Here is a 24,851-nt window from a genome sequence, read left to right on the forward strand (position 1 = left end):
GGAACAGATGTATATGTATGACTGATTCACTTTGTTATAAAGCAGAAACTAATAAAAAAATTAAACTTAAAAAAAAAAAAAGGAAAACACAGACAACACACCAGGCTAAGTAGTGAACAAAGAAAGTAAGGTTAGGAATGATTTCTGTCCATTAATATTTGCTTGAGCAGCAGGACAACAGAAACTCTGTCTTTTGTCTGAAATCGTTTCAGAGGAGAGCTGGATGATGTTAGAGAGATATGATAAATATAAACCAAACTTCAGTTTCAATGAAAAATAAAAGCTGCTACATAGGGTTACCTAGTATTCCATGATTTAGGATTAAAAAAAAATGTATACTGCAGACTCTTCAGCCTTTCAATTTGTGCCTACATCTATTTTTTTAATTCAGTCTCTATCGAATAAAAGAGGAGGCAAGAAACGTGGAATATGTGGAGTATGTACAGTAACGTGCAGGTAAAAGAAATGAGAAGTCACAAAAGAAAACACTTATAACTCTTAAAACTACAGAACTTATCTTACAAAATCTAGATATAAGAGTACTTATGTATTGGAACTACTCAGTGTAAATAATATGCAAATATCCTTATAGTAAATAATCCATTTTCCCTTGTATACCTTATTCATTCTGGAAATAAACACAAAGCACAATGTCAGCTACCATTTCAGAGCAAAATATGTCAATAATTACTCATCTAGTCTTTTAAGATTTAAAAAAGTTATTATAAAGAAGCACTGCTGTATTTCTTAAGATGAAGATAATGTATGTGTTCCCTTTTAGTGTAATGGAAAAAAAGTCCTTTTTGCCTTTCAAAACAATAATTTCTTATTTTAATTATTCTAGTCTGATAATTTCATCTCAACCAAAATAAGCTTCAATATTTCTGCATGTCATGGTTTCAGTATTTCTGCATGTCTCTCTGTATAAGCATACATAGCAAGAATCTAGAAGAGGATGCCCAAAGTGCAAGCCATCTCCATTTGGGGTATAAACAGAAAAAAAGTGAAAATACAGTTATAGTTTTTCATTCTAACCCTTAGGAAACTGTAGGAGTAAGGTACTAATACTATGTAATCTGGTTTCAATACTGCTAGCTACATATACTGTAAATTACACAAATACAATTGTGCAGTATAGCACAGTAGATGGACAATGGACTTTCTCATCAGACTGAAATGAGTTCAAATCATGGTTCCACTATTTACTAAATGTGCAAACTTAGGCAAGTTATTTATTTATTTATTTTAAAATTTTATTTATTTTATTTATTCATTTTTGGCTGCGTTGGGTCTTCGTTGTTGCACAGGCTTTCTCTAGTTGCGGCGAGCAGGGGCTACTCTTCTTCGCAGTGCGTGGGCTTCTCATGGTGGTGGCTTCTCTTCTTGCGGAGCACAGGCTCTGGGCACGTGGGCTTCAGTAGTTGTGGCTCGCGGGCTCTAGAGCACAGGCTCAGTTGTTGTGGCTCACGGGCTCTAGAGTGCAGGCTCAGTAGTTGTGGCGCACGGGCTTAGCTGCTCCACGGCACGTGGGATCTTCCCGGACCAGGGATTGAACCCGTGTCCCCTGCATTGGCAGGTGGATTCTTAACCACTGCACCACCAGGGAAGTCCCTAGGCAATTTATTTAAATCCTTTGAGATTCTTCTAAATTAAGAATAATAATATGTACTAGGACAGGCACCAGTGTTTGACATATGTTAGAGAATTTGAGATGTTAAATCACATCTCCAACAGTACTGAGCTAAAGACTAGTTTCCTTAGACTCTCAGCCTCTCCAGTTTAAAGGCACATCCCTCAGTAGAGTATCATGACTTTAGTGTGCCACATCACAAATGAATTAGTTGAACAGTTTGTTTTTGCTGGCTGTTGCATCATTAAATTATCAGTTCTCATCTGAGGAGCAGCTTATGTATTAAAAAAACTTTTAAATTGGGTATTGATTTACTCTTGTTACATATGTATACATCTATACATGCATACATATATATGTGAGAAATACGATAATAAAGAAATCCAGTGTAAAATAATGAAATAGATAAGAAAAATATATGGTTTATGGGCTTGAGTCTCATATTTTAATTATAGTTTTCATGTGTTAGTTTTGACCCTGAGGTTACATGTACTTCACCCGATCAGACCCCTCCCTTTCTCAATTACAAGCAAGAATGGCATAAAATCTCTCTTGTTGTTCCATGTGCAATGAAAGTTTTTTGTGTTTTTTAATAAAACACTTCCTTTATTAAATGCAGCTATGCTTACATTTTGGTGCATTTCAAAAAGCAATGTTGATCAGTGGTAATGCTTACGTTAAATTGAGCATGCACAATTACAATGGAAAAAAATCCCTAAGAACAGCTTTTACACATCCCTCTTGCTAGTGCAGCTCTGTGTAAAACTGGAAAGTCTGAAAAGTATGTTTTCTGCAAAAGGAGTTTCCCTCTCTGCATTTCTCCTTCCTGCTCCATGGTGAAGAAAAGGTTTTAAATGCACATAAATTAAGAGAGTTTAAAATGTAAGTGTTAATGAGTTTCAGTCAATTCAGAAATGGTATATTTTCAAATTGCGATAAGAATTGAGGTCTAGAAAAGACCAGGATCCCAAATAAGGATGAAACTGAAAGGAAAAAGGTTAGAAAACTAGGGGAAAAAATTGGTCAGGAATAATAATAGTGGCCATGTACTCAACACTTCATATGACAGCCAGATGCTTTAAGTAAATCATCTCTTATACTGCCAACAAGCTCACAGGTAGGTATAATTACCTACATTATTAGATGAGCAAACTGAAATTCAGAAAGGTTAAATGATCTATCCAAATTCACTCAAGTAGAAAGTAGCACAGCCAGAACGCAAACTGAAGTCTGTCTGACACCAAAGAAAGTTAACTCTTTATCATACTAAACTTCTGGAACTTAAATTTCTGGGACATCAAAATTTTGTTAGAGGGCCGTTATCTTTCCCTTCACCTGTACAAGACAGAACAAAAACTAGGTATAAAACCAGCTTATGGGGCTTCCCTGGTGGCGCAGTGGTTGAGGGTCTGCCTGCCCATGCAGGGGACACGGGTTCGTGCCCCGGTCCGGGAAGACCCCACATGCCGCGGAGCAGCTGGGCCCGAGAGCCATGGCCGCTGAGCCTGCGCGGCCGGAGCCTGTGCTCCGCAGAGGGAGAGGCCACAACAGTGAGAGGCCCGCGTACCAAAAAAAAACCCAAAAAACCCAGCTTATGCCTTTGATGAACACTCCCCTTTTTGTTTTTTATTTTTCCTGTTACTCAAATGAATAGAAGAGAGACTTAAGAAAGATAAGAAGGAAGGTCGGGAGGGAAGGAGGTGAGGGGGAAGGGAACCCATAGATTGCACTTTCTTAATCTGAAGTGTCATCTGTCTGTCTGCACTCCTTTTCGTTCTCTTGCTCCTCCCAGCAGTATGACATAACTCAGACACAATCATATTGAATTGCCCTTTATAGTCCATGGAGAGAGAATTAAAAAACAAAACGTATAAGTTTAACTCCCAAAATATACACTGTGTTTTACATGAGCCTCCTTTAAATTCTAAGAATTCCAATGACACACTGATTTACTTCCGTTTCTGGAAAGTTACAGACTTACCATGAAACTTTGAGGCTTCAGGATCATTCACATTGATAGCAATTAATTTCCAATCTGTTTCACCCTGATCAATAAGAGCCAAAATTCCAAGGATCTTCACATGAACAACATCTCCACGAGAAAGAACCTTTAAAGAGAAAAGAAATTCAGCATTTGCCAGGCTTTGGAGAAATTTACTCATATATCATAAAAATCTATATGAAAGATTAAAAGCACTATAGACTGAAACTTAATAATTAAAATTATTGTAAACACAGTCATAAAGCCTTTTATGATATCCTTCTTAGAAAAGATGTCTTGATCCCTTTCTGAAATTATTTATAGATCTTAAAATTTAATGTACTAGGTGTAGAAACTCATACTAATAAGCAGAAAATAAAGTCATGTATATCATGTTATAATATAAATCTGGCTTCTGCTGCTTGGGGGTAAAAAGACATGAGAATCCTTTGAAACTTGGGGGTAAAAAGACATGAGAATCCTTTGAAACTGCTTTATAGTACCTTTTTTGCAAACTATATTTATCAGTTACTAGTGAAAAGTAAATTTTTATCATATCTGAATACAGCCTTAAGATAATGAATGACAATGAAAGAATTGTTAAAATGTTAAAGATAGAGACAAAGCAGGTTTCATAAAATGCTTTAAAAAGATTTTAAGTGAAACCAAGAAACAGCATGATGTTGAAGCAGATGTTCCTTGTACTAAAGAAAGTTATTTCAGTGGTTCCCTCAAGTTGCCAATGCCAAGTTTATATGCATGCATTCTTTCTATAGCCTTTTAGTTTTAAAGGTTTAGTCGGCTATAGAATTTCACTATAAGTTGAAATCTGAACACATGCTTCAGAATAATTCCTTCATGATTCAAAATTCTACTTTACATCTGGAAATCAAGGTATGCAAAAGAAAGTCACTGTTGTATCTTGAAATTATTTGAGAGAAAAAAACAGATCTTAAACCATAAAGTCAAATAAATCCTTTCAGAACATTTGCAAAATGAATCTGAAATCTTAATATAAATCTGCATGAAGGTGAAATTGGTTTATCCAACAGATTAATGTGACTGTATAAACTAAACTGAAATACCACTTTTAGGAGAATATGCACAATTATATTAGCCAGACTCTCACATGTTTAGGCTCTATTTAGTGCCCAGCACTATATTAGACACTATGTATACAAAAAGAAAGCATCCCCTTTCTTAAAGGTTTACAATCTTGTTGGGGAGACTTACACACCTCACGCCAGGAGGTCCTTTGTAAAACAAAAATGTTCAAAGTTATCACATAATCGTCAATGAAAGATGGCTCCATTGGTTAACTCAGTGATGAACTGCATCCCTGCTTCTCAGCCAGAGGCAATTTTGCCCTCTAGAGGACATGTGGCAATGCCTGGGGACATTTTGGGTTGTCACAACTGGGGGGTATTATTAGCATATTAGCGGGGAAGAGGCCAGGGATGCTGCACAGGACAGTCTCCTATTACAGTATCATCCACCCAAAATGTCAATAGTGCCAAAGCTGAGGAGCCTGCAGCAGACTTGGTGACAGGGGTGTCTATCAGAATTACTGTGAATTATATATAGTTTTTAAAGGCACTTTCTAAATTGTTTTATTTTTATTCACAAGAATTAATTTACTTTGAAATTTCATACAACGTGAGAGCAGAATTGAGACTTTTATGGTTACAAGGGCAAGCAGGAAGCATGTCTGGGAATTATCAAGTTTCATCAGAATGATAAATGCCCTCTGACCTCATAAGCAACAGAAAGGGATTAGACAAACCACTGCCTTGCAATAACTTTAAAAACTGGAAAGGAAAGTCTCTCAATCAAACCAAAAACTCAGGATAAGATACTTAAAAACAAATGGTAAAATTCTTCTGAATACCCCACAATTCAGTTCAGTCTAAAGCAATTCAACAAATTTTGCAGAACACATAATGTTGGATACCAAATGAATAACACTTCTCAAAGAACTTAACTTAAAAATTTCTGTATCTGTGATTCTAAGTCTATTAACAACTTCCAGGACTCTGCTCCTTTTCCTTTGCCCATTTACATATGTGGTGTTAAAAGAGGCTTTCTTCTATGGTGTTCCTTATAGATGATTTAAGGACTAGCCAGGCATAGCCCTGCACAAGATAAAGGAGTGTAGTCCCAACAAAGGCCTATTGTTTAGATGGTGATTAAGTACTTACTTCATGTTTACTAAATACTTTTTCGGGCCTCATTAACTAAAAGAATAAATTGCTTTGGATATAAGATAAATTCTATTGCCTCAGTTCCATTATAAAACTCTCAGTCTACCCTGTGAGGAAATTAATGTACACAGCAGATTCTGTTACTAATTCCTTGGGAATCATACAGTTGACCATGTTTCAAAAATGAGTTGACACTCTGAAACAAGAATGTAGGTATGCCTCAAAGATTTCAGGCAGAATCAGACTAGGGTTATTACAGACTTTTCTAGCTATTATAAAAATATTTCAAAAGATAGGATTTTTGGGTTTCCCTGGTGGTGCAGTGGTTGAGAGTCCACCTGCCGATGCAGGGGACACAGGTTTGTGTCCCGGTCCAGGAAGATCCCACATGCCGTGGAGCAGCTGGGCCCGTGAGCCATGGCTGCTGAGCCTGCGCGTCTGGAGCCTGTGCTCCGCAACGGGAGAGGTCACAACAGTGAGAGGCCCACGTACCGCAAAAAAAAAAAAAAAAAAAAAAAAGATAGGATTTTTAAGTCACAAATATATGGGGTCAAATTCTTCCTCCACCATAGAGGTGGAGTCACCTAGAGGTGACTGAGGCCAACTACTTCACACAATATTTTAGGACTTGGTTTCTCCACAGTAAAATGGAGATCACATGACTTACTCCTTGATGTAAAGATAAAGAGCAAAGGAAACAACAGATGCATGAACTAGAACACAAAAGGTCTTCCACAGATATTAGCATTCTTTCTCTCTGGGCTCTACCTGTACTTATCTGCTCACACTTGTCAACTGCTAACTCCTGGGAACCTGGAATGAGCAGAATGTAATAGTGGTCTACAACAAAACTTCTGTGCTGATTTAGAATTTGAAGAATGAGGGGTAAAACTTCAACTGGACCCAATCAATATAAAAAACCATGGAAAGTAAAACTGCTTAAAGCCTGTTATCCTGTGTATTAGGTTTTTACTGTAGTGTAACAAGTTATTACAAATCAAAAGGCTTAAAATAGTGTACATTATCTCACAGTTTCCATGGGTCAGGAGTTTAGGCAAAACACAGCTAGATTCTCTGCCTATGGCCTGACAAGGCCAAAATCAAGGTGTTGGCCAGGCTAGGCTCTGATCTGAAGGTTCTAAGGAAGAACCCACTTAAATGCAATTCTTTGCAATTGTAGGACTGAGGTCCCCCTAAACTTGCTGGCTGTCAGCCAGGGACTGCTCTCTGCATACAAAAGTACACTTTCAAGATTAATGATGTATACCTTGTTACAAATCACTTACATTTAAAACCTTTAATTTTATTCCACATATTTAGTGACTTTGATACGTTTATTTAAAAGCCTGTATATCAAGTTTTCTTAGGTTCTCTTGTTTTGTCAATAATGACTTAGTGTTACAAAGTCAAATCAGTTTATCAGGTACCAAGATTTTCATGATTTCCAGTTACCAATCTCATTAATTATGTACTCACTGACAAATTTTTACATCAGTGAAAATAAGATACTTTCATTTAATCTTTTCGCTTACACTTAATATCTGCATAAGGATTTAAATTAACTTAATAATCTGCACTTAATATAAACTGAGTGGCCCCAAGGATTACACCTTCAGAATAAGAGTTTTCTAAGGAACCTTCCTACATTGTTGGTGGGAATGTTCGTTGATGCAGCTACTATGGAAAACAGTACACATGTTCCTCAAAAAGCTAAAAATAGAGTTGCCATATGATCCAGCAATCCCACTCCTGGGCATATACCCAGACGAAACTGTAATTTCCAAAAGATACATGCACCCCTATGTTCATGGCAGCACTATTTACAATAGCCAAGACATGGAAGCAACCTAAATGTCCACTGACAGACGAATGGATAAAGAAGATGTGGCACAGATATAAAATGGAATATTACTCAGCCATAAAAAAGAATGAAATAATGCCATTTGCAACAACATGGATGGACTTAGAGATTATCATACTAAGTGAAGTAAGTCAGAAAAAGAAAGACAAATACGATATGATCTGTTATATGTGGGATCTAAAATATGACACAAATGAACTTACCTACAAAACAGAAACAGACTCACAGACACAGAGAACAGACTTGTGGTTGCCAAGGGGTAGGGGTGGTAGGGAGGGATGGATAGGGATTTGGGGATGAGCAGATGCAAGCTATTATATATAGAATGGATAAACAACAAGGTCCTACTGCATAGCATTGGGAACTATATTCAATATATGTGATAAACCATAATGGAAAAGAATATAAAAAAGAAATGTATACATACGTATAGCTGAATCACTTTGCTGTACAGCAGAAATTAACACAAAATATTGTAAATCAACTATACTTCAATAAAATAAAACGAATTAGGGTTTTCTACTATATAACCTTTCCATCGATGTAATGTTATTTAATTTAGTGACTCTTCTTATCATAAAATAAGACACAGGAAAGTGACCCAAAGTATATAGCATAGCATCTGGAACAAAGGAGGTACTCACTGAAATATTTATATTCTTCCTTCTAATCTATTCATTTTTTACACACTTCACTACCCCCTCTGGAGAAAAAAGGCCAAAAAATAAATTTGTAAACTATAGCTTAAATTTGAAATAAAGCAAACAATTTGGCCATATTTCTGCTGGAGAGATAAAGGAATTATAGGGTCACACAAGCATGAACTCTAGCCCCTATCTGTCCTTATCTCAGTGTAAACTAGAAATCTAAGTTGGATGGGAATCTACCCTGCAGGAAAGGAGTAAGAGACAGGGGGAAGGAAAAGAAGCCAGGGAAGCGGGGCAGGGGGAAGGTGGGGCAGTGGAGGTGAATAAAAGTACAAGGAAGAAAAAAGAAGGAAGTGGAAGAATAGAAGGAGAAAAAGCAAAAACAGAAGGAATAGAAAGTCGAAGAAGAGGATGAAGAAGAGGAGGAAAGGAGGAGGAATAAGAAAGGAGGATGAGGAAGAAGACGAGCAAGAAAAAAGAAGAGTAACAGAAGAACATAGTAAATAAACAAAGTGACAAAGAATCAGAGGGCACTATTCACTGAATAACATTCTGGAAGCCGAAAAGTGCTAATATGAGTTTCCAGAGAAAACCGATTTAATCTCAGCCAGAAGAATATGACTCAAGTAATGACTGCATTTGGAACGTCTTACATTAAGCACATGCCCTGTGCCAGGCACTGAGTTACACACTGTAACGGTGAGTCCCATCCTCACAGAGCTCACTGCCATCTCAGAGGAGACAGTTAGACAAAAAACACAGCACTATTGGTACTGAGGAAGCACAGACCAAAGAGCAAGTATGTTAGTGTATGGAGGGTAAAGGGAGACTTCTGAGAGGAAGTGATATTACAGCTGAGATCTGAAGGATGAGCAGGGGAGGTAAAGTGAAAGGAAGGGGAAAGTAAAATAAAGTGAAGGAAGAGAATATTCCATTCTAGGGCTTCCCTGGTGGCGCAGCGGTTGAGAGTCTGCCTGCCGATGCAGGGGACACGGGTTCGTGCCCCGGTCCGGGAAGATCCCACGTGCCGCAGAGCGGTTGGGCCCATGAGCCATGGCCGCTGAGCCTGTGCGTCCAGAGCCTGTGCTCCGCAACGGGAGAGGCCACAGCAGTGAGAGGCCCGCGTACCGCAAAAAATAAAAAAATATAAGAGAATATTCCATTCTACATAAAGGGAATAGCTTGTGTGAAGGCCTGTACATGAGTGACGGCAGATACATTATAGGAATTGGAAGTTCGGTACAGCTGCAGACGAACAGTGGCAGGAGAGGAAGTCAGAATAGGAGGGGACAGGGACTCAAAACGAGTAGAGCCGGAAAAGAATCTGGAATCGGGAGGGAAGATAAGACTTGGCAAGGAAACTGCTCAGTAGTAGGAATAATTCAAGTGCAATATAATTGAGGACTAGACAAAGCTGGCTGCAGTGATAATGGAAAGAAAGAGATTTAAAGGCCATTTAGAACATAGAATCAGTATTTCATGACTAATAGGATAAAGAGAAGCAAAGGACGATCAAGGATGACCCCTCAGTTTCTGGCTCAAGAACCTGGAGGTGAGGAGGAAAGGAGGAGAGACGTCCTTCATGTGGACAGGAGGAAACAACAAATTCAGTTTTGGATACAATGAGTTTGAGGTGCGTGGAAGACACCCAAGTGTAGGTGTAGGTAGTTGAGAACGTGGGTCTGAGCTGGACATTAATTTGAGAGCAAAACCATGAATGCTTGGGACTGGTTCGCCAAGGGAGTCTCCACACGAAGTGAAGAAGACGTGAACCAGGGCACAACCCTCAAGCGAAGCAATGCTCAAGGAGCAGGCAGAAGAAAGGAGCTTGCAAAAGAAACCCAGGAGGAATGAGAATTAGAGGATATCCAAGATATTATGATATAATCAAAGCCAAGCAAAGAGACTGTTTGAAGAAGGAAGATGAGGTTAAAGGTATAAAATACTAAGGTAAATTCAAGTTAGACAAAACCTGTGAAACAGGCCAGTTGGATTTGGCTAAAACAAAGTTACCAGTAACCTTAGTAAGAGCAGTTTCACTGAAATAATGGGGGGACGGAAACAATTTTGAAATAGGTTGAAGATTAAGTGGGAAGGAGGAGATAGAGGTCAGTGTTTACTCTTTTTACAAGGCTTCCTGTGAAAAGGAAAAAGAGAGGAGGCATAAGGGAGGAAGCCAATAAAGAAAGAGAAGTTGTAAATACAGGACAGAGAAGAGCTAAGAAAATAGAGTCACTCAAGAGGCAAGAAGGGACATGATCTAGAGCACAGGGGGAAGCCCTGGTCTCAGAGTAACAGAAGGAAGGGAAGAAGAAGTGTTTGCAGGCACAAGTGTCTGGTACTCTAACGGGGAAAGTTAGGGGGTTCCTACACGCTGGTTTCTACGAGCTCTACAAAATTAAAGACGACATGTTCTGCTGGGAGTGAGAACAAAGTATAAGGAGTTTAATGTCTGCAGAGAACAATAAATATTGGCAATAAATGCAGTAAAAATAGGAAAAAGGAAGAATGTGAGCAAAGACACACAGTATTCTATGGGTAGCAGTAACCTATGAAAGCTCAGGTTTTGTTTGTCCCCAGTGGGACCCGGCAGCCTGGAAACAGGCACAAAAAAAGAGTACCAGCTGGCTTTCATCAGTGTTGAACTTCTGTCTGGATAATGGGCAAGGACGATGAAGACAGGACTCAGCAAACTTATTCTGTAAAAGGTCAGAGAGCAAATATTTAGACGTCACAGACTGTACGGTCTCTGCTACACTCCTCAACTGCTGCTGTGGCGCAAAAGCAGCCATAGACCATACGTAAATGAACGGCTGGAGCTGTGTCATTTATAAAAACAGGTGGCGAGCTGGATTTGACCGGCCACCAGCTATAGTTTACCAACCCCTAGTTTAAGAGAAGGAAGTAAAGATACAAAAAAGAACTGATATCAGAGGGATGAATAGGCTAGAACTTTGAAGAGTTGAAGAATCGGTGCCTTCCAAAGAGAACTGAGATTTTATGGCATGAATAAAGTTGAACACATGTTAGAATAACAGTCTATGAAACAAACCTTTGAGCCTATTTCACAAACATCAATAGGATCATTATCTCCACAGCAGTCTGTGCTCTTATCTTTTCGATGGGGATCTTCCCAAGTCTAAAAAACAGAAGGGCGGGGGTGAAATATGGGTTAATACTCTCTATAATGTATCTTAATCTTTCCACATGTCCATGAAGTTTTACAGATAGCCATAATCCGAGGGGAAAATTCTCAGAAATTAAATAGGCTCAATGCCAACATGCCAGTACATCCCTAAGCATCATAATAATTAAAACAGATTCATACTATTTCCTCCCTTCTGTCTTTCATTTGTCTGTATGATCACATCTGAAAGTGGGTGGTATTTACAAACACACTCTTCTTCCAAGTTTAGTCAGTGTCTAAATTCATGCTCACTTTTATTTAGAGCTTCAGTTCAGATGTTCCCATTGTCTGTGCCCTTGTTTCCACTAACTGTCGGGACTGCTGCTTCCACTACTCACTGCTTCCTTTGACATGGAACAGCATTGGGTCTGGCTTTCCAGGTTTGAAAATAAACTTCCTATACTCTAAGTAACTTCTACTAGAAGAAACCCAGTTTTCCCTTCATAAACCAAAGAACAAGTATCTACGAAAGAAAACCCCATTTTTGTCCCATCTCATTCCATTTTAAAAATCCTCTACCTTTGTCATCAAATCTCAAAAATTTGACAAAACCATGAAAAGATGTCAACTCTTTAGTTTACTGAAAAGATTATACCCTGTTGGCTATAAACTATATACACTGAGTATTTTTATAAATGAACAGCATAACGGAAATTCGTTATCAAGCTTAAATATCCCTTAGGCACTATCCTTCCCCAAAAGCTCCATAATTAGCTGATTCTAAATGGAACTGTAGAAGTTCCCTGAAATTATTTCTCTCAGATTTATAAGATGTGCAGAGACTGTGTCATCTCAAGAATGTTACCTAGAATTTCAGATTATCCAAGATTGGCTCCTCTAATTTTATATAGATAATTTAAAATGAACCCTATTTACAGCTAAACCCTAGATAAACTCTAGTATTTCCCTTCTGATCATAATTATAGCATATTCAGGAATAAACTGACCCATCCTTACCAGAAAGCAAAATCAGTAAACCACTACTAACAACATTTCATTACCCCCAATACTAGCATTACTAATAAAATATAAGGATAATAAAAATAACTGTTAACCTTACATATTGGTTATAGGTGAGAGATACCTTCCCAGTGATATACACACACATATACATACATGTATCCCATGAAGAATGTACCATTATTAACCCCATTGTACAGATAAGTAAACTGCAGCACAGAGTTTAACCTTGCCAAGCTCAGATTCTAAATGGTGGCAATGGGATTAGACCACATGCTATTAAAAATTATGTTATGATGCCCAGATTTTGATAACAAATATTTGGTAATTGAATGGCAATTACTTTCAGATATAACCTTATTCATGATTCTCTTCTTTTAAATTCTCTTACTCTCAGAAGCTCCTAAGTATATTTTCCTACGGTTGCCCTTACTGCTTCTTGTTTTCTATTACCAGGCATCCATTCATTGAGTTAATATTTATTGATTACCTACTCTTGACCAGGAGTTAGGAACAGAAACCAACAGGACACAGTCAATACCCTGAAGAACACCATGCTGATAAATGGTGTAGCATTTGTCACAAATGCTACAAAATTAATCTTAATGTGCTGGAGAAGCCAAGATGGAAGTGAAGTATAAGTGGAATTAGAAAACCCAGAGGCAGAATCAGAAACTATCTAAGAGGTTCTTCCTTCCTAATGCAGGAATCCTTTCTTGAACCTTCCTTAACCTTATTCCCACTCTCAGAAGGGAACAAATGTGATAAGCTAGAAGTCACTCCAGCCTGAAGGAAGATACCTAGATTTTAGTCCCACTTTAGCCACAAACTACCTTGGCCAAAACATCCAGACCTCAGTTTCCTCACCTATAAAAAGAATGGCTTAAATAAGACAATTGCTAGATACATCCTAGCCCTGAATTCTATGGTTGTTAGTGGTCATTCATAACCTACATAAATACTACCAGTGAACAGGAAGCTCACAAATTCATGAGATAACTTAGCCCATTTTGGTCGGATTTAATATTTACAAAAGTCCTTTCTGGTACTGACACAAAAACTGTCTTCATATAAGTTGTATTCCATTTGGTTTTTGTGAGTGTTTCTGTTTTTTGATTGGTTCATTGGTCTACATTCCCTTCAGAAACGCCACTTTCAACATTGCCTATCAATTTAGTTCCTTCTCTTGAGGAAATAAGTACATACAGGCAAAATTCTTAAGCTATAACAAAGCTGTAAATTTTAGGGCCAGTGGTTCATGATTTCTCTCACCAGAAAAAAAGACCATACTAGTTCTTTCTATCTCTAGTCCTGCCTTTAACACTCTATACCTTCAGGGCTCAGTTTTTTACTACAAAAAGAGTCATACTAAATGACTTCTAACTTAACTTGAAAATACAGTATAATTTCAAACAATCACTAGGAGCGGAAATCCTGACAAATTTAAAACGTTATGCCCTCAAGTGAAGCTTTAAGTATCTAACTAGGCAGAGAAACTACTAGAAAAAGCACAGTCAGGCTAGAAAAGAAATATCCAGAAGAGGAAATTCCAAATCTTAATATTTGTTTCACAAAAGTGACAAAAGATTAGATCCAGAATTTAGAAATACCTTCTACAGTTAAATAAGAAAAAAAGCAGTGCAATACAAAATGGGTCAAAGACAGGAACAGGTAATTCAAAGAGGAAACGTGAATGACTTACAAATATATGAAAAGATACCCAGTCTGATCAGAGAAATACAAATTAAAACCAAAATGAGATGCTATTTCAAAAACTTAAAAATCTGATAATGCTAAATACTGGTAATGATGTCAGAAACCTGGAGCCCTACTACTACTGGCAGGAGTATATATTATTACAACTTCTTTTGTAAACAACTTGGGAATACCTAGTCAAGTAAATAGGTATGTAACTCAGAACTTAGTAATCTGACTCAGGCATATACTTAGTAGTATATATGTATATATGTTAAGTATATAGAAAAATTTTAGCAGGGACCCACGAAAAGCTTTAAAAAGAGTTTAAAAACCTATCAAGAGGAATACAAATAATGCTAAACTCATACAAAGGATGGCTATAAAGCTGTGAAAAAAAATCAGAATACATAGATTATTGATCTAGCCTAAAACAAACCTTACTCATCCTCATGAAGGCTTTGAGATCATTACCTTACAATCTTATAAATATTAACCAATACATCTGTAATCACCATGATCTGGTGCTTCAGTCTCTCCAAAAAAATCACTGAATGGTACCGAGCTGGGTATACAGATGCTTCTTGAGAACTACTTCCTGATCAGTCAGAATTCCTATCATCAAGTCAAAGGAAGTAAGATCTACTCAACCACTACTTGAAGTTCACCAGCTTCAATTTGGAGCAAAAGCTATTTACTATTAGCAGCTAATATCAATCACTGGCGACAGTGTCATCATCGAGATAATACTACTGAACACTCACTACGGGGCTAACCTTGCTTTGATCATCTCATTCAATATCCACAATAACCTTGTGGGGTAGGTGGCAGGAGGATACAGATGAACAAATAGGCCTAGAGACATTTAGTCACTGGTCCCAGGTTATAAAGCTAAGAAGCAATACTAAATGAAACTTGGGGTCATTGAACCAAATTTATAATGAAGTTCAAAGTAATAAATACAATGCTATTACATTAAGACTGAAGAAATCTTGAAGTTAGTGATTCTAGTCCTTTAACATTATTCAGACAGGTCCTCTAAATATTTACACAGAAAGTTATTACACTTGAATAATATGTGGGAAATATGAACAATCGGGGGGAAGACAAAGATGATTCTTGCCCAGTCCAAACTCAAACTCTGAGGAAGGCATTATTGCTGGTGCAAGGGAAGTCATTAGGGTTAAACAGTCTAGGCAGATGAAGGTCTGAAATGCGGGCACCCAGATGGATTACAAGCTAAAGGGAGAGGCTGCTACTTAAACAGTATTCTGCTGCTTAAATGTTCTTCCAAGTGTGGTTGGCTTGGTAACTGCTCTGAACAAACTTCCTGCTGTTACAAGACAAATCGTAAGAGAACAGCAAAATCCAATTACCCACACATGCCTACGAAGCAAATGCAACATACACCGTGCATTCATGAATTCATTCATCCCCAAATATTTACTGATCACCTACTTGGTGCCAGACATTAAGCTGGGCAGTTGGAAGACATCAGTGAACAAAACAGACAGAATCCCTGCCCTCACGGAGACTGCATTCTAGCTAAAAGATATTAAAAATAAACATAGGGCTTCCTTGGTGGCGCAGTGGTTGAGAGTCCGCCTGCCGATGCAGGGGACACGGGTTCGTGCCCCGGTCCGGGAAGATCCCACATGCCGCGGAGCGGCTGGGCCCATGAGCCATGGTCGCTGAGCCTGCGCGTCCGGAGCCTGTGCTCCGCAACGGGAGAGGCCACAACAGTGAGAGGCCCACATACCGCAAAAATAAATAAATAAATATAATAAATAACTAAATTATGTAGTATGTCAGAAGTTGGTAGGTGTAATGGAAAAGGGAAAAAAAAAAAGTATGGAAGGAGGAATGGGAGCACGTGGGTTAAAGCTGTAAAGGATGTTCTGGGCAGACACCGTGAAGGAGGTAACTGACCAGCAAACATTTAAGGAGGCAGGACATATGACCACTGGGAAAGAGTGTCCCGGGCTGGAGGACACAGTAAATGTGATGGCCTGAGGCAGGAGTGTGCCTGGAGCGTCGAGCAGTCATGAGAAGGCCAGTGTGGAGGTGGGAGAGCAGGAAGAGAAGCTAGACACGAGACCAAAAACATAAATGGAACCGGGGGCTGGCTTGCATTTTAACAGGCTCACTCTGTCTTAACATCGACCAGAAGCAAAGAGATATTGGGTACAGTACCTTGCCCATCAACAACTGGACTAATTTCAACTTTTTATAAACATGAATCTATGTAGCTATCTTTGTTTGGTGTTTCACCTCTATGCAGTCTATAGTACATTCCTTTTTTTCTTTTTTTTTAAAGACACCAATTGTACTTGACCATTTGTTACTTTTTTTTAAAATTAATTTATTTATTTATTTTTGGCTGTGTTGGGTCTTCGTTTCTGTGCGAGGGCTTTCTCTAGTTGTGGCAAGTGGGGGACACTCTTCATTGCGGTGCATGGGCCTCTCACTATCGTGGCCTCTCTTGTTGCAGAGCACAGGCTTCAGACGTGCAGGCTCAGTAGTTGTGGCTCATGGGCCAAGTTGCTCCGCGGCATGTGGGATCTTCCCAGACCAGGGCTCGAACCCGTGTCCCCTGCATTAGCAGGCAGATTCTCAACCACTGCGCCACCAGGGAAGCCCTATAGTACATTCTTCTGCTGAAGACTCACACACACATACACACACACGCTACAACGTCAGTTTGGGTGTAAAAATATAGTAAAGATCTCTGGTTGAAAACAGCAGAGAGAATACAGGTCGATTTCCTCTTCCTCACTTCCATTCTAGCCACACTGGCCTCCTTTCTGTTACTCAGGCACTCGAGGCCTCCTTCTGCCTCGGCACCTTTATACTTGTTTCTTGATGAATTCCCCTAGATGGCCCTGGATGGCACTCACTTCCTCAGGTCTTTACTAAGATAACCACCTTCTCACTTTCTTCAGGTCTCCCCCCAGATAATACCACTTCACTGAGGCCTTCTCCCTGTGTAAACTGCAACAATCCCAACACACCCCAGCCCCATTCTCTGCTTTATTTTTCTCTAACACGTTTACCACTATCTGATGTACTGTACATTTTTACTTTTTATTTTTTCGTTTGTCTCTCTGCCCAGAATACAAGTCCCAGAAGAATTTTTGTCCCTTTTATCACTGCTTTACCTCCAGTACTTAGAACATGGCCTGGCAAACGTTAGATACTCAAAAAATGTGTATAGAATGAATAAACAGCTCTGTGAAGGAAGGGCTGGTGTGGAAACGCCAAGGGACACTCAAAACACTGAAGAAGCTGCTGTGGTGGGATGGAAGTGAGGAAGGACAAAGGCTGCAAAACGAGGCTGGAGAAGCAGGGCCACATCATGAAGGGTTGGGGAGCCATGTTAGGGAACTTTTTATTTTATCCTTTTAGCAACAGGAGACCATTAAAAGGTTCTCTTATGGGCAAAATGGTATTTTGGATACTAGGTGGAGTATGAAATTTCGGTAGGCAGTGGTGAAGGCAGGGGGCAAAGAGCCAGCTGCAGTCGAACTCTGCTCTAATATAAGAACCACTACACCTAACAGACCAATATAATAGCAGTAAGAGCATCTTGCACATTCAAACACATCCAGAGGAGCACAAAAATTTGTCAGGACTTTAAATAGATAAACTACAAAAGATGAGTTAATGGCATTTATTATGCTCCACTGTAACCGCTGGTTTAGTTGATGATCACCCCACCCCCAAGAGACTATATAAAGACCATATAATAATAAAAGTACCAACAGTAATAATACTGTGATCCCTATCTATTAGGCGCTATTCTAACATAAACGTGCAATAACTCATTTAACCTCAACAGGACCATGTGCAGTAGGTACTTTATCATCTCTATTTTACATATAAAGAGGGTGAGGTACCCAAAGACAAAGGAACTTGCCCAAGGTCACATTACTAGGAAGTGGCAAGCTGGCTCCAAAATCAACATTCTTAGTCACTTATTATGCTGCCTTGACCTTATACATATCTCTCATTTTTCTTTGTTTACTCAATACCTAATACACAGACTAGCACATAAATCCTTAACAAATGTTTAATGAAATAAACAAATACATACTTCTTATGGCTCTGTTTTTGTCTTTCTCTAATTCAACGGCTTCTTTGGCCTTCCCCTCATCTATGTCTTCTCGTACAGACCTATCCCCCAAGCTTAACAAAAATATTCTTGCTCTTTCACTGCTAGGTCAAACAGGATCTCTACTTAGGCACCTAGGGAGTCAGAAAACCTGCCTTCTTGGTTTCAACAGACATCCTCATTCTTAGCACACCATGTTAGAAATGCCTGTTTTAACCAAGAATGTATCTACTTGGGTGGTCTAACTGCATCAAAGACAGCCTGACTCTTTAGAAAACATTTTTCTTTTTTCTTTTCCTGTGAATGTTTATTCTACATGGGCAGCTGTTTTCTGAGTTGGATAAAGCAAGACCTCCTTTTCTCAGATATTTTCCAAAAAGCATCTTGGAATTTCATGCAAAATATTAAAATTAATAAATAAAATTTAAATAATCAAAATTAAATATTCAGATAGACAGATGCTCTAACGGCTTTTATAAACATAAAGGCAGATGCTTCTCTATGTCCCCAAACCTAGACTTCTGAATCTGCATATTCTGAGTTTTACTCACTAAATTATCTGGAAGGAGTTACCACTTCCCAGGAGTGAGGAAACATGAGAAGAAAACAAAAAGGGAGAAGAAAGGAAGAAAAGCAAATAGTGTTACTCTCTAATAGGAATGCTGCTTTACCATTACTTAGTCATTGTTTCCATTGCTTCCCACTTAAAAATTATAAATTCATAACAGTATATAATTAAGTTGCTTTATTCAATTCACAATGAGTTCTGAAAGAGGTAACAATTTAAAAGGTTCATCTGTTAAAATTTTAAAAACAAAATTCATGCTGTCATATATGAACGTATATAAAAGCATAACTTGTCATATCCAAAGAAATGACTGCAGATAAAGGAGATAAAACATTTTTCACTGACTCTTAATAGCCAAGCTCAGAAAAAGAAATAACATTCAAAATGCCAAATGTGATTGTTCTATATACCTAACTCTAAGAACTTGAGTACAGACATATATATACTTTGAAAAAAAAATGTATTGATACAATAAAACTCCACATTAAAAAAATTTATAGGGCTTCCCTGCTGGCGCAGTGGTTGAGAGTCCACCTGCCGATGCAGGGGACATGGGTCTGTGCCCCGGTCCGGGAAGATCCCACATGCTGCAGAGCGGCTGGGCCCGTGAGCCATGGCCACTGAGCCTGCGCATCCGGAGCCTGTGCTCCACAATGGGAAAGGCCACAACAGTGAGAGGCTCGCGTACCGCAAAAAAAAAAAAAAAAAAAAAATTATATTCACAAATCTCTCACACTGACATGTCCTCAGAACCAATTTAAATTCAAGTAGTTCACAGGATTTACAAGGCAATTTTTTCAGAAGACAGAGAAGTTTTACCATTATAACAAAAATGTTACCTGAGGGAGGGCACCGTAATTCCATATATAACCCTTGTGAGGAAAGATATTTGCCACGTAGCGAAGCTTGCCATCCTTTACATCTTGTTTAATGGGATTCAATGGCTCCTCCGTGGCAATCTAAGCAGGTCATGGAAAAAAGGGGGGTGGGGAATAAGAAACAATTAATCCTATAATCAAATAGTATTTTTTAAATTTGCCATTATCAGACTAAGTATTCATAATCCAACTTACTGATCAAAGGCACTTTAAAAATAAATTAAGCCAGTTCTTGTTTCTAATTTACTGTTCTGTATTAAAAAAACTGTCTGGAAGGGAAACATCAGACTATATTTTTAGGCACTCTATTACTTATGAACTCATTATTTCTAACACAAATAAGAAAGCTTACTGAAACAGCAAGAGGATAAGGATTAATCAACTTCCTGTTTGTTACTAATCTCGGACTTTCTACCATCAATCTTATAATAAAGTTAACTTAAAGATTTTCACCAAGTGATTTCATTTCAGAGTTACCTTTCAATCAAACATATCCAAATTGCCATGCAAAAAGAAAGAAAAAAAAACTATCCTATAAAGTCAATAAAAAATAACTGAAGCCATCTTTCTGCACTGCTTAAATTAGGCAGAATCTCACAGAATCTTGATCCTATACCCAAGTGAGGTAGAGAGTAGCCAGAATGATAAAACATTGTATTTAAAGCAAGAACAAAAGAAGAATCTAATATCTTTACTTTTTCCTATTAAAATATTAACAACAACAAAAAGATACTACCAGGACTTGGTGAAGTTACTGACAATCCTCCAAATATAAAATCTGAGAATTATATACTGACATAACAATCCTTAAACATTTGAAATAATACTTGCCATCACATCCAAAGTTGTAGGAGAAGGCTTAAATAACTAAACAAACTAAGTACCATAAATTAAATTTCATTCAGAACTATAAGGGATCTTACCTAACTGAAGATGAAATCATAAAATTCTGAAAAGCAAAAGGGAAGTTCTTGATAGGTTCATGTCTCATGGAAAAACTAAAAAAAAAAAAAAAGCTAACCAGGGGGGCAGCAGATGCTCTTAGAAAGTGCTCAGAAACCAAATTGGCCAGCAAAATGCTTTCATTCCTAGTAGACTAAAATAAAATCTAAAGGAAAATTAAGCCCTTAGAAACCAAAATTATCATCAGCCCCAAATAATATGTTTCAGTTGTGTCTATGAACAAAATACATCTTAGAATCTATTTAAGAAAATCTTGAAAATATTTGTCATTTTCAAAGACAGAGGAGTCAAGGAAAATTAAATAAATACGTGTATAATAAACTAGGGAGGCAAAAATGGAAAACATTTTCTTTAAAGTGTAAATTCAGCTTTGAATAATATTTTCCTTTTTGAAATTAGATTCAAAATAAGTTCACAAGAATGTTTTCCATTGCTTTAAATTATAAAGAAGTTTGTCAACCATCCCAATTTCAAAATATTATGGCAAACAACTTGAAACCAAGTTTTTATATCATTATTATCATTTCCATTTGATATTAATAGGATATATCCATACCTCCATTTTAGCATTTGTCCACCGAGGTACTTCTACAACCATATTAAACAAATTCTGCAATTTAAAAAAAACAACAAAGAGAAAAAATTTAGAATTTTGCCTTCATCTTTTCACTTATCTCCTGCATGAGAATGTTTTAGTTTTTTTCCCACAAAAAATGTTAAGCGTCTGCATCATATGTCTGCCTATGCCTTAAATTCCTTCTAAAAAATTAGAGAAGTTGTTTAAAACACAACAGAATTTAAACCTGATCGTGTCACTTGCCCACTACTGTACAGTGTTAGGAGTTGCTACATTTCTGGAAATACCTTTGTAGGGTAGTGAAAGAACCAGAATGGAGCCAGGAAACTTGTTTCAATTTTTATTTTCCAGCTAAAATAGGAGTGAGAGCTGAATGTGTCACTTTTCCAGACTACATAGTAAGTATGATAATCTCCTTCCTCACCCGACACAAGGTTGTTGTGAAGATGAATTACATATTTTAAATGAAAATACAGACAATTATGAAGTATTTTTAAAATTATAAAACAATATTTAAATCCAAGTTATTATGATCATAATATAAAATTAAGGCTATTGGTATAGGTAGTTATAAAGCTTACAAAGAGTTTTAAAGCTTAGCTTGCTTATCTAGTGATCTCTGGTTCCCTAAAGTTATAAAAGGACCACTGCTTCTTTTTGGCATTTCTGAACTTTGCAGAGTACTTAAAACAAAGGAGACTCTACATCAGTGATGAATAAAAATAATTTCCTACAGTAACAGCCTCACAAAGAGAAAGCCTTACAGGTAAAGTTGACTTGCATGCCATTCTGATAACAGTAACCAACAACTTATCAAAGCAATGGTTTAAAACAGTCCTACTCCAAGTGTGGTCATGGACCAGGACTAATCTGTAATCTGACTGTTACTGGTTCATTGAGAAACATTTATAACAATCTTACAGAGTACTTTTTATGACTGTTGAACCTAATAATAAAAATTTGGCACTTGAATTACACTTTTCTAATAATTCATTTTGATTGTATTTTTTAAAGTATCAGTTCACAACAGATTAGAAATAAACAAACAAAAAAACTGTCCTTCACCACAGATCATTTGAGAAGCAGTGATTAAATATACTTATTCTCAACTGTGTCACACAGCAAAATCACCTGGAGAGCTGTAACCGAGTAAAAAAAAGAAAGATTTTTAGAGCCCCATCTCCTACATATTTGAATTCAATGGTTCTCAGGTGTAGCCAGGGTATTGCTTATTTTTAAAAGCATTCCAAGCAATTTTCATATGCAGCCAGAGTTGAGAACCTCTGGTTTAAAGCACTGCTAAACAATATCTGGGGCTTTCTTAGTGAAACGTGAATGCTATTAATTCAAAGAATGCCATTTATACAATTAAATATAAATCAAGCCACAAAAATAATGATGGTTTTTAAGTTCTTCTAGATAAGACTAAGTTTACCAGTGACAAAACTACATACTCATAACGAGATAAGGAACAAAGCTGAGAATGAATTCTCAACAACTGCTCCTTAGAAGTATGTCTCATACCTATCTTAGCAACCTTATACACAGGCCTGCTGTTATGTTTCATTTTCTATGCTCTTTCATGAGGTACCCCAGCACCTGTTTAAATATGTCTGAAGTAGCTGTTAAAAAGAAAAACCTAAGGAAATGACAGATGTTCACATAATTTATTCATCCCTGAAAGTCTGGCTATAAGAGAACAAATGCATGCAGATGAATACTCAGAGGTGACAGAGAAGACAAAGCTGGTGACAATCCTTTTACACAACGACACCTACCAAAAGCACTCAGAGAGACTTGAATTAAGCCAAAAGAACAATGGATCAGGTTTGAATTTTAAGCCTGCAAACTACACTCTCCCTCATCATTTGTTCCTGATCACTAGGAGTGTATTTCCAGCCTGTCTTTCTTCTCTCTGGCTAAAATGCATACAACCTGTAATTTTTTAAAGCCAATGTGAGTCTGGTTATCCTAGGATTAGTGTTAATTACAAACCAAAAATGGCCTGCTGAAATTTATTAGAAAATCACAAAGATACAAGGGGACACATTTCAAATTCAGAAAGTTGAGTATGGGTCAGGGGCATTTACTTCCTCCTTCAGTTCTTTTCTTTCTATTTTTCCCTTCTATTTTTATTGCAGGGGAAAAAAAAAAGATGAAAAAGCAGTCAATAGATTTTATATACTTAGGGAAAAGAATGAGAGGAAATCACCCTTCTATCCTCTTTCTCTTAAAATATCAAATAAACTTTGGATTTGACACTAAAAGCAAAGGCAACAAAAGCAAAAATAAATAAATGGGAATACATTAAACTAAAAAGCTCTGCACAGCAAAGAAAACCATCAACAAAATGAAAAGGCAACCAATGGAATGGAAGAAAATAAGTCATAAATCTGTTAAGGGGTTAATATACAAAATATATAAAGAAATTATGTAACTCAACAGCAAAAAAACCAATACGATTAAAAAATGGGCACAGGTCTTGAACAGACACTTTTCCAAAGACATACAGATGGCCAGCATCACTAACCATCAGGGAAATGCAAATCAAAACCACTATGAGATAGATGCTCATTGCCTGTTAGAATGACTATCATCAAAAAGACAAGAAATAACAAGTATTGGCAAGGATATGGAGAAAAGGGAACCCTTGTGCACTGTTGGTGGGAATGTAAATTGGTGCAGCCTCAATGGAAAACAGTAAGGAGGTTCCTCAAAAAATTGAAAATAGAACTACCATAAAACCCCGAAATCCCACTTTGGGATATATATCCAAAAGAAAAATGAAAACAGGATACTGAGCAGCTATTTACACTCCTGTGCCCATTACAGCATTATTCACAATAGTCAAGACATGGAAACAACCTAAGTGCCTGTCAACAAATGAATGAATAAAAATGTTGTATACATACAAGGGAATATTATTCAACCATAAGACGGAAATCTCACCCTTTGTGACAGGATGGATGAACCTGGAAGGTATTATGCTCACTGAAATAAGCCAGAAGGAGAAAGACAAATACTGCATGGCATCACTTATATGTGGGATCTTAAAAAATTTTTAAAGCTGAATTCACATAAAGAGAGTAGAAAAGTGGTTGCCAGGGCCTAGGGGGTGGGGGAAATAGGAGAGAATTTTAAAAAAACAAAACAAAACAAAAAAACCCTCAAATCAGGTAGTCTCTGACACACAAACTATGTAACTAAGAATTAAATGTTAAGTTGGCTGTGTGTACTCAGAATACATTTCTCCCACTGAAACAACTGTTTCCAGTTTAACATTCAAAGTCTCTGGGAACCTATAAAGACTTGAGCCCCTGAATGTCTATTCACCCAACATCTAGAGCAATGGTTCTCAAACTTCAGGTGTATAGGATGCCCTGGAACACTTGTTAAACATGTAGACTAGCCAGTCCCCAGCAAGCAGAGATTCTCATTTAATAGATATGGAATGCACCAGGAATCAGAAATTTTAACAAGGGCCCTAAGCAGTTCCAATGCAGATGGCTTAGGGCCATTTTGACAAACGCCGGTTTAGGAATATACAAGATGGAGGGCAGGCAAAGGTGTCAGGAATTAAAGAGCCCCACAG

The 24,851-nt window shown here is 37.6% G+C and overlaps 1 protein-coding gene across 7 annotated transcripts in view; it reads right to left on the reverse strand.

Annotated features, from left to right (window-relative positions):
• PPA2 (inorganic pyrophosphatase 2) overlaps nt 1-24,851 on the reverse strand; it is a 170,633-nt gene that overhangs the window by 63,417 nt on the left and 82,365 nt on the right. For all 7 annotated transcript variants that reach the window (XM_081240657.1, XM_081240658.1, XM_081240656.1 and 4 more), the window contains 4 exons: nt 21,239-21,292; nt 19,681-19,800; nt 11,373-11,459; nt 3,612-3,738 (listed from right to left, as the gene is read on the reverse strand). In XM_081240657.1, coding sequence (XP_081096783.1) covers nt 3,612-3,738; nt 11,373-11,459; nt 19,681-19,800; nt 21,239-21,292 — 388 coding nt within the window. The remainder of the gene's footprint in view (nt 1-3,611; nt 3,739-11,372; nt 11,460-19,680; nt 19,801-21,238; nt 21,293-24,851) is intronic.

The sequence above is a fragment of the Mesoplodon bidens genome, assembly GCF_964165515.1.
Source record: "Mesoplodon bidens genome assembly, chromosome: 1".
Lineage (NCBI taxonomy): Eukaryota > Metazoa > Chordata > Mammalia > Artiodactyla > Ziphiidae > Mesoplodon > Mesoplodon bidens.